General features: G+C 35.4%; 2 protein-coding genes across 2 annotated transcripts; both read right to left on the bottom strand.

The window, feature by feature from the left end:
• Window positions 1-5,377: 5,377 nt before the first annotated feature.
• LOC134670704 (uncharacterized) lies at window positions 5,378-10,508 on the bottom strand. Its single transcript, XM_063528516.1, has 4 exons — window positions 10,408-10,508; window positions 6,798-6,977; window positions 6,447-6,623; window positions 5,378-6,374 (listed from the first exon to the last, which is right to left on the bottom strand). The coding sequence occupies exons 2-4, from the start codon at window positions 6,864-6,866 to the stop codon at window positions 6,063-6,065; spliced, it is 558 nt and encodes a 185-aa protein (XP_063384586.1). The 5' UTR covers window positions 6,867-6,977; window positions 10,408-10,508; the 3' UTR covers window positions 5,378-6,062.
• LOC134671002 (uncharacterized) lies at window positions 7,122-9,371 on the bottom strand. The gene is made up of 2 exons (XM_063528823.1): window positions 7,533-9,371; window positions 7,122-7,331 (listed from the first exon to the last, which is right to left on the bottom strand). The coding sequence occupies exons 1-2, from the start codon at window positions 9,327-9,329 to the stop codon at window positions 7,122-7,124; spliced, it is 2,007 nt and encodes a 668-aa protein (XP_063384893.1). The 5' UTR covers window positions 9,330-9,371.
• Window positions 10,509-10,834: the final 326 nt, after the last annotated feature.

Below are 10,834 nucleotides of genomic sequence, written 5' to 3'. Positions count from 1 at the left end.
GATTCGCGCACGAGTGTGGAGGAGGCTTTACATTTCTGCGACTAAATTATCGCGCGACTAAAAGTCGTGGTGCTCGCTTGGCCTAACGCAACAAGGTCGCGGTGCGGTAGTTTGTTGCGGCTTTAACTATTAAAAAAAATTTCATAAACTGGCAACACCTGGGGGCCTACCAATGCCTAGATGCCTACCACGAACCACTGTTGGCTGGCACTGTTCTGTGAGGATTTGTCACTGTCACTTTTGTCTAATCATAAATGACATAAATCATGTGAACATTGTAACGATTCAAAACGAGTAGTATTATATTTTATTCCGCAAAACCTCTTCCATTCAATTGTTTTAGATATTTTCTGTGTATTATTTATCTGGTGATTTATGTACAAAGCGTTATGGAATGGAATGTGTTGTGTAAACAATGAAACTAATGAATACCTACTGTTAACGAAGCATCGCCTTTTATTCATGTTAACACCTTGTTTTTTTCTTACGGAAGCATATTAATAGTTGCGATACTTCAAGCCGAAAACCAACATCAATCGTAGCAATGTGTAAAACATTTGTTTCATTCAGGAGACAAAATAGGTGAAATTCATAACTAAGGAAAATCATGTTTGTTCGTGCAATGCTTGTAGTGTTTTTCTCTTCAAAGCCTTAATGTTGTGGCTGTCCTTGGTGCCCTTTGTGGTGGCGAGTGAACTGCCCTTGCCAAACATTCTTTGTTTCAGTGTTTCTCTAAAAAATCTTTTCATATTGTCTTATTGTAATTAGCCTTTATTATTGAAGTTAGTATTTACATAGCATATATTAATTTGACATTAAACTTTCGTGAGACATATTTTAAATTGTTTATACGACAACGGTTTCACTCACTTGAATTTTTTAGTCGCTATTGGCGACATGTTTCGGGCCCGTCGGGGGTCCTTCCTCAGGCTCGAGTGCCAATAGCGCAAACATGTCGCCAATAGCGACTAAACAATTCAAGTGAGTGAAACCGTTGTCGTATAAACAATTTATATTAATTTGGTTTAACAAATTTAACTTCAACTTTGTCTTTTGACATAGGCCTCCTCCATAGCTTTCCATTTGATTCTTTCTTTTGCTGTTTGCATCCATTTACCTCCGACGATTCTTGTTTAGACCATCTAAACTTTTTTGGACCACTCTTTCTTATATTATATCTAGGGCATTGTTCTAACTGTATTAAAGATTCATCGGTTCTATGTGATCTCACATTAAAAGTTGCAATGTAAATGTTGTGAGGTATTTTCTATCTGGAGGGTTTTGGTCATTTTCCCCTACGGGGACCAGCTGGGTTGGGGGAGGTTGTTTTTGTTGTTTCAGTTTGTAATGTGTTGGTGCTTGTTTTGATTGTCTTATTACTTGCCATTATTTTAGTATTGTTTGTTTCGGAGGTCAATGCGAACCGCTGTTTTACCTCCTATATCAATCTCCTCCCAGTCAGTGAATTGAACATTTCGAAATGTGTTTGCGCCATCGTAAGTAAAAAAGTTATATAGATAGCTCCCCACGTACCTGTACCTGTTTTGCCAGCTCGAACCAGAAATTTAAACCTCCACTAATGTGGTTTGTTTGGAATATTTTGCTACCTGCCTTTTTGCCCTTATATAGTACAATAATTTCGTCTAAGATAGCAAATGATCGGTCTTCCTCTAATTGCAGGCATCTTTAGCCGCATCTCCACCAAGCGCACGCGCCCGCGAGGCAAATGCTCGGTCTATGTGGACATGCCTCGGGGCCGTTCGGGCGCACGTTGGCTCGGCCGAGCGTGCCTCGGTGTCGAGCCATCCGCTGTCGGTAAATGTGACATGCTCAAAGGTGCCTCAGTGTGCGCTGTTCGTTCGGTGTGGACTGGTGGTGGTTTTGGCTCGCGAGTGCAAATAGTTTTAAATAATTATGAACTCTTAAGAGCCGTCTATCCGTTTGATTCAACTATATAGTTAACATAAGGTGTTGTGGGATCCCAAAGAGCAAAAACATTTAAAGAAATGTACGCGGAGGTTTGCTTATAATTGATATAATCAGTCCCACTATTAATCGGTGCTTGTAACATAACATGTTTTCCATCCATTGCTCCAATCAAATGTGAGTAATACTGAGTAGAGGTTTGTCATATCCACATTGAAATCTAAGAGATCATCAGTAAAAAAAGTTAGGAAGTCGCCGTCGTCAATGAGTTTTTTCTAACTTTCTTTTCACCGTCGCTTCGTTCGCGTCGGGCTCAATTTCTTTGTATTTATGAATAAGAATCTCCCAGGCATTTTTTTTACAGTTTTGTCCGCATATAAATGGGATGAGAGATCTCATAAACATGGTAGAGGTCTCTGTATAAATCCAATAATTCTGTGATTATTTCGCGTTCTCGCTGCGGAGTAGCAATGGCTAACCACACACTCCCCAAGCGAAGTGGCCTAGTGCGGTCGGCGACGAGCGACCACACGGTTCCGGACCGGCTGCTCAGACCGCGGTCGCTATTATAGCACGCGTTCGCATGCCAAGGGCGTCCGAAGGTCAAACGAAATTTTGTTGGAAATAAAACATGTGCCAGACGGCAGACAACTACAGTTTCTGCAAGATTACCTTTTACAACGATTACAACAACCCCAAAACTTCAGTGTGTTTGAAGCGCTTGTGCTGTAACGTGCGTGAAACTCCTACAGAAACGCCATGGCTCCCTGTTTGTACGCTTGGTTCGCCGCTGGCTCCAATTCTTTGTACTTCGAAACTAATATCCCAACCATTATTTTTTTGTACCGGGTCTTTATACGCTTCACACTACAGTCCCAGAGGCACGGCAAGTCTATATACAAGTTTATTTATTGAAATGAGTCAGGACTTACATGGCTTGGCGTAATTTTTTTAGTTTGACTTTTATTTTATTTCGAAATCTTTAATAATGCTGCAATATTGTCCTGCGAAAGTTCCTTTTTGCCATAAATGTAACTGTTTTTACTCAGCCACCGCCGTCATAACAACCGTTGTCATAAAAAAATGGAAAGTCCTTTGATGCACCAGGGCCTTTCAATGCACTTTGGTTGGTACCTGATCTTTTGGGCTTTGATCGCACACTATCGCTTTAGATAACAATCATGCATCATGCTTCAAAAAGCCTTGGGGGAGGGGAAGGGACGCTAGTGTGCGTAAAGCACCATACCCTAAGGTATCATACTACATTCATAAAAGGCTGGCTAAAATTACCTAGTTTTTCAAAAAACACAATTTGACCGAATCAATAGCGCCAAACAAAACCGTCTCCTCTTTATTCCACTTGTGGTTGTTTTTCGTATTTGCGTTGTGACTGAGCTGGGAAGAAATACTTGGAAACATTCTCTTTTTAAATTTGTTTTGGTGCCAGTTTCGCTTTTAGTCTCTTAAAATAATAATTATTATTAAAAGCCAATTGTGTCCCACTGCTGGGCAAAGACCTCCCCCCTCTTCTTCCACTCGTCTCTGTTTAGTGCTGTAACCGTTCGCATGGGCTCCAGTATAGATATAACATATATTTTATGAATGTACGAGTGTCAGGTATAATTTTTAATTAAGTATATGTATATATAGAATATTTAATTTTGGTAAATAAGACTGTGAGTCGACTGACAAAGTGATCATGGAACATACATTGCCTTCAAGACATAAGCATGAAAAAAAACTGAGGCTGGAGAGGTAGGAATAATTACCAAAGAAGGGAAGATAGTAGTAGAGTAGAATTGCCGTTTCTGCCTCATAATAGGTATAGTCCCCCCGCGGGGGTGGGGGGGAGGGGGACCGGGAGGGGGAGGGGTGAGGGGAGGAAAGGAGGGGAGGGGGGCCTGGAGGGTGAGGGGGAGGGAGAGTGGCCTTGAGGGGGTAGGGTGAGGAGGGGAGGGTGCCTAGCGGGGAGAGGGGAAGCGCCTCGGCGACACGTGAGCATTCAAGGTCAATGCCGCGGGAGGGGTGAGGGGGAGGGTGATGGAGCGAGAGGGGAAGCGAACAAAATATGTGTGACAAGGACAAACGATAATAGCGCTTTCGCTGTTACTCCTACTGAAAGATACATAAGGCTATCCCGTTCGGTCATTTCCCCCCGCGCCTCATGCCAGATGCAGTTATATCCTAGAATCATGCGTTGGGTACATGCATCGGCCCGCAGGGTGTGATGCGGGGTGTGGCGGGGAAAGGGGAGACTCGCGCGCCCAGGTGTGCTCGTCAAGGCCACGACACTTGTGCACGGGGAAATGAATCAAGGTCTATTTAAAAACCTATACACTTCTTTTTTTTTGATTGGGAATGGGGAATTGCGCAATAATATGGGGAATGGTAAAAAAAAAGTTTAAAAGTGAATGAGTAACATTTTATTTATTCAATTACACATGTCAAAAATTTAAAAATACACAATGTTAAAAGTAAAATTATTAATAAAAACTAATCCACGTTAAAATAATAAATGCATTAACATTATTAAACATCTACTACAATCTATTACAACATAAATAAACAAGTCAATCAAAATAAAACAAAAAACCTCAGTCAATAATTATTACTTAATGTTACAATGTCCCCATGCAAGCGTTTTAATGCCATCGTCTAAAATTAACCTCTTTTCATCTTTACCACATATAGTTCGTTTTTTTTAGCATTAGAAAGAACTTGCAAGAAGGTAAGCGATTTTGACATGTCTTTTAATTGAAAAACGCTTTTTAAAATTCAAAAACTATTACTGATGAAAGCAGAAGAATATAAATGATCGTATTAGATTCATAATTGTTACATATTTGCCGTAACTTATTTTTAAAATGTGTTTTTCAATTAAAAGACACATCAAGATTGTTTAAGGTGGGGTCTTGTAATTGCAACTAAAAATATTGAAGTCATAACTTCATCATCTGATAATTCTATATATATATAGGGAAATATGTTTTTCTGTAAAATTATGCATAAGTCAAATTTTATGTAGATTTTATTCTACTGTCATAACAAAGAAAAACTCTGAAGAATAAAGAGCTATTGCCAATAGTTCTGACAAAGGCAGCAATAGTTGCAATTACCCCTCCTGACCAGTAATTGCAACTAATCGTTTTATCTCCACATTTTTCTATGTGTATTGTCTATGTGTGTATTTTAAACACAAAGACTAAGAGAATCTTCATAGGATTGTGACACATATCTCCTTGTAACTACGACCAATTTCGCATAAACATACTTTTTTGCCGTGGGTCTGGTAATTGCAACTAATTTCTCAAAAATAGTGATGGGAACCTTACCGCAATTTTATCGACAGTCATGTAGTGTCTGCCATCGACACGCCAAGAAGACCATGGTAGCAGAAATAAAACTCAGGGATAAACTGTTATTTTTAAAATCATATATTTTTTATGCAATGTTTTTTAGTTGTTAAACAGACTAAAAAATAATAGCTATATTTTTATTAATCATCATAAAATAGTTTACTTATGCTTAATCAAACAGCCTTTTTACTTTTATCAGACTACTAAATAATTAGTAATGTTACGTAGTTACGTTTCCTAGCTTCAACTAATGACAAGAAATAAGTATTTTATGCATACTTAAACTATTTTATCTAGCTTTATCTTTATTAATCTAAATAAGTAACTTAATCAAACAGCCTTTTTTAACTTTTATCAAACTATTTACTAATTAGTAAGGTTGCAAAGTTACGTTTCCTAGCTTTAATTAATGCCAAGAAAAAAGTTTTTTATGCATACTTAAACTATTTTGTCTAGCTTATTTTTATTAATCATAATAATAAAATATTTTATGTTTATTTATACAGTCTTTTTTAGTTATATTTTGAAACTATTTACTAGTAACTAACAAGAAATAAGTCTTTTGGTATATACTTAAATTAAATAAAGTTTTTGTACTGAATACCATACTAATTAATATGAAAAATCGTAACGTAACGTAATTTATTACGTTTATAAGCTTCTATTAGTAACATGAAATTAGTTTTAACACTTAAATTAAATAACGTTTTTGTACTTAATACTATATGAATAATTGTTTACATTTCCCAAATGTCCATTCTCTCAGAAAGGGTAACTTGTTTACTTACATTCAAATATCTCTACCTTATAAGGAAATATCACAGTGTCTCTTTGTTCATTTAACACAGGTTTTGGTAAACGTGAGATCACATCTTTTTTTTCTATAATTGAAATATCATCTTCAACTAACCTAAATTCTCTGTTATTTTTATAAGATTTGAGTCCTTTTACTACAATTTTTTCTTGGTTGATTTGATCAATAAGGCAAACGTATTTGTAGGTTCTTTTGCCTTTGATCGACTGAAATGCAGCAAGAATAAAGTCTCCCTCGTTGAGATCGTTATTTACTTCGGAGGAATTCGGCATATCGTTCTGAAAAAAAAAAACTTGCTAACCGATCTTATATAAGTATGCATTTTTTGTATATATAACTTATATACTTACTTCCTTCCCTCTTAGTGATTCCACCATCCTGTTGTTAATAGATCTTTTCGTTACTCTTTCTTCTTTCATTTTAAGCATATCTTTTTCTTCTTTCGATGTAGATTGTAGCGGTTCTTGCAACTCTACTTCACAAGCGTCGTTCAAAGTAGATCGTTTTTTGGTAAAATTCACTTCTTTCTGAAAATTTAGTTTAATATTTAAACAACCCTATAAGTTATATAATGAATAAGTAATATAAAATAAATATATAAATTACATTTATATCATCACATATTTATAATAATATATATTTAACGTTATACAGTAAGTACTTATCCTATTTTATTGTGTATATAACTTAAATATACTTACTTCCTTCCCTCTTAATGATTCCACCATCCTATTGTTATTAGTTCTTTTGTTCACTATTTCTTTTTTCATTTTACGTGTATCTTTCTCTTCTTCTTTCGATGTAGATTGTAGCGGTTCTTGCAACTCTACTTCACAAGCGTCGTTCAAAGTAGATCGTTTTTTGGTAAAATTCACTTCCTTCTGAAAATTTAGTTTAATATTTAAACAACCCTATAAGTTATATAATGAATAAGTAATATAAAATAAATATATAAATTACATTTATATCATCACATATTTATAATAATATATATTTAACGTTATACAGTAAGTACTTATCCTATTTTATTGTGTATATAACTTAAATATACTTACTTCCTTCCCTTTTAATGATTCCACCATCCTATTGTTATTAGTTCTTTTGTTCACTCTTTCTTTTTTCATTTTACGTGTATCTTTCTCTTCTTCTTTCGATGTAGATTGTAGCGGTTCTTGCAATTCTTCTTCACAAGCATCTTCCAAAGTAGATAGTTTTTTGGTAAAATTCACTTCCTTCTGAAAATTTTTAAACAACCATGTAAGTTGTATATCAAATAACTAAAATAAATTAAATACATAAATTACTTTTTTTACTACATATTTATAATTATTATATATTTAAGGTTATAAAGTACTTATCCTATTTTATTTTACTAACATTTATGAAATATGAAGAGAAGTAGGTAATTATTTTTTTTTACCTAAAATACGACTTACGTTTATATTGACATCCTTTTCTCCGGATATTTGTTTTCGTCTTTTATTTACTCTTTCGCTTTTTAGTTTAGGTTTCTTCTCTAAATTTTCGTTAGTAGTTGATAGTAATGGCTCTTGCAAATCTTCGTCAAAGCTCTCATCACACAACAATCTTTGAGCAAAGGCAGCTAAATCTTCATCATCAGAATCATCCATCGGTGTGTATGAACAATCGCTTTCACTGTCCGATTCCAAATTCTTTCTTTTTTTAGATTTGCTTTTTTTGTCAATCAACTTTTTCTGTTTCTTTTTCTCGTTTTTCTTTTTGTTGTTTACTCTTTTAAGTTTATTGAGTCTTTTAATTTCTTCCGCCTTTTCTTTTTCATCTTTCTTTTTTTTCATACGATCAATAGCTTCTTTGTAAGTTAATATCTCTGCTTCTTGACTAACGCGTTTTCTTGAAGTTTTAGGTATGTCACTACGTGAAATGGTCTCCAAAAGAAGTTCTTCAAATGAAACATGTTCATCTTTCTGTTTTTGATAGCTAGTTGAAGTGAGTTCGATATTGCTCAATATTTTGACGTTACCAGAGCCACTGTTGGTAATATTGGAATTGGTATTTTTAGAAAGTGAAATTAAAAACGTTTTAGGGTCTTTCACGCGTTTGGGTAGATCTATTTCTTTCTTCCCACGATTAAGGATCTCAAGCCACATGCTCGTGCACATACTCGTGAGTGTTGGAACTTCATTTCTGTCCTGACTTTTATCTTCCTGAGTGCCATTTTCTACCTTCCTTCCTTCTTCAGCATTATTATTGGCAACGCTATGAGACTGTTCATTTTGTTGGCGAATATGTTCTTCCCATTTTGACCATGAAAGCTTGTCAAACTTTTCTTTTGGAATTGTATCACGATTCAACGGATATATACCAGATTTTCTAAAGCCATTTTGAATGATAACTGGGTTCAAATCATTCCATATCTTAGTTATGATCCTGGCAAATTCTGGTTTTGGAAGCTTTGCACCCACATGGAGTCTTTGCCATTTTACCAATTCACTGTCCCAGTTGTCTTTCATAGGTTTCATTGTGCTGCAGTCTAATGGTTGCAGAATATGGGATGAGTGAGCCGGCAGTTTAAGAACTGTTATCTGGTTGGCCATTAGAAGTTCTATAACACTCAAGTCTACATGTGTTGAATGGCCATCAAATATTAATAAGACTGGCCTTTCCGGTCCAATTGCTGGTATGAAAACCTTTGCGATATAATTTTCGAATATTTTGGTTTCCATCCACCCCTTACGGCTTCCAACATACGCTGTATTAACATTTTCGTTTTCGAAAAAGCAATTCGACCCTAGTTGTTTCCCCTGAAATACTATCAAGGGAGGGATCTTTTTACCGAGCGCATTTGAAGCTAACAGTACAGTGGTGTTATTCCTTCCAGGGAACGCAGTTGTTCTAGTAGAAGGGTACCCCTTCAGGCCAACAACTTTAGTCTTGGTGGGGTCGTTGCAGAAGCTGGTCTCATCTAAGTTATATATATGTTGGGGTTTGTCTTCTAGTTCCAGTTCCTTCGTTATGCGCTCCAACAAATCAAAATAATTGTTAACAGTGAAAGGATTGCAGGCTTTTTTCCTGGCAACCTCTACGGACTGTGGTTTTTTGACACTTAATCTGTGTCGCCTTTTAAAACCCCGAAACCATTCTTTGCCAGGGTAATCATCTTTGAAACGAGTTATGAGTCCGTTCCTTTGTATATAAGCACATATTAATTGTTTAATCTCCTTTGATGTAAGCGGAAACTCACACTTTTCCATTTCGTGAATAAGAGCAGCCACTCTGCTTTCCCAAGCTGTAGATAATTCAGTAGGCCTGCCAGGCGTCGTTTTTTTGGCACCACGCGTTCCGTATACACGGTGAATTATAGTTGATCTTGGTATATTATATCTTTCTGAAGCTTGATAGCTGTTCATTTTTTTGTTTTGTACATTTTCGATTGCTTCCATTAAGTCATTAAGAGAATATTTTGCTTTTTTTTTACGTGTTGACATCTAAAAAAATATTTTTTATAATATATTAAAAACCAGTTGTATGAATCAAGTAAGTATAGTGCCTAGTTTCATCAAATTCCATTCGATCATTAAGCGGTAGAAACATAGAAAATAGCAAACAGGCGATACTTATTTATTTATTTAACCATTCGTTGTACACAATAAACTTATGAACAAAAACTACATGTAGAAAAACGACACAGCAGGCCCTGCTTATTTCTACAAAAAAACCTGTTACAGCAGAACTAAGTAAGTGAAAAGGCAATAAAAGATACGCGGATACAAATAAAAAGGCGGATAAATATGTATACATACCGGCACAATTAGCGGAATCTTTGTACCCCAAAATAATGTACACCCGGTCCGTCGTGGGTAAGAAGAACAAAATTTAACAATATTACCAATTTTGGATCTTTTTTTTGTGAAACTGTTCATATCAGCTAATTGCATATTTTTAAATTTCCATGCTTTTAATAAAAATAAGCAAAATCATACAACAAATTTAATATTAAACCATGGACATATTAATTTGGTACGTTGTATCTGATAACATTTTCATGAAAAATAAACGTAATTATCTTGTAACCACCCTTTTCTTAAGTTACGCTAAATGTGCCGGTGTGTTATGTTATTAGTGATTGTACCGATATATTCGTGTTCACTGCCACATCACTAGCTTTTTCAAATTTCATACAAAAATTGGCAGCTAATTGTAACTAACCTAAAAATTGCAAAATAGTTGCATTTACCAGACTTTGCATTTTTTGTCTGGTAAATGTAACTACAGAGAAAACTCGGAAAATATTCATCGTAGAATAAAACAAATACAAACAAAATGACTTACCGTGATTAGTTACAACTTTTCTTGTGAAAAAACTTGCGAGGAACCACTAAAAACTATTTTTTAGAATAAAAATGCGCACCGTGTCCATCCGACGCCAGCAGACTCAAAATGGCGGATGACAAAAAGCTTTATAACTCCCACAATTCTTGAGCTTGCAGCGCCATCTACATTTTTGAGGTAGAACTTTTAGTATTAAATTGAACGAGTCTGTCGTTTTACAATAAAGTAACCCTAGAGGGAGTTATTGAAGTTAGTTGCATTTACCGAATAGTTGCAATTACAAGACCCCACCTTACCTAATTTCTAATGCTAAAAAAAACGAACTATAGAATTTTCTTTCTTTTAATTTGAGTGTACATATTGTGCTTATTACTAATTAAATTATACATACTATCGTACACGGTTTTATTCAAGTCTAAACAGGTAT

This window comes from Cydia fagiglandana, chromosome 14 (assembly GCF_963556715.1).
Source record: "Cydia fagiglandana chromosome 14, ilCydFagi1.1, whole genome shotgun sequence".
Lineage (NCBI taxonomy): Eukaryota > Metazoa > Arthropoda > Insecta > Lepidoptera > Tortricidae > Cydia > Cydia fagiglandana.
Note: the sequence above shows the minus strand (reverse complement) of the source record. Positions and strands in the feature narration are given on the sequence as shown.

What these genes read in the sequence shown, in the direction of transcription:
- LOC134670704 (XM_063528516.1), bottom strand. Translation starts at nt 6,866, where the DNA reads ATGAAAAAAGAAATAGTGAACAAAAGAACTAATAACAATAGGATGGTG. An exon ending in AATCATTAAGAGGGAAGGAA is followed by an intron (nt 6,624 to 6,797) that starts GTAAGTATATTT and finishes CTAAATTTTCAG; the next exon opens with AAAGAAGTGAATTTTACCAA. An exon ending in AATCACTAAGAGGGAAGGAA is followed by an intron (nt 6,375 to 6,446) that starts GTAAGTATATAA and finishes TTTTTTTTTCAG; the next exon opens with AACGATATGCCGAATTCCTC.
- LOC134671002 (XM_063528823.1), bottom strand. Translation starts at nt 9,329, where the DNA reads ATGGAAAAGTGTGAGTTTCCGCTTACATCAAAGGAGATTAAACAATTA. An exon ending in AAAAGGATGTCAATATAAAC is followed by an intron (nt 7,332 to 7,532) that starts GTAAGTCGTATT and finishes AAAAATTTTCAG; the next exon opens with AAGGAAGTGAATTTTACCAA.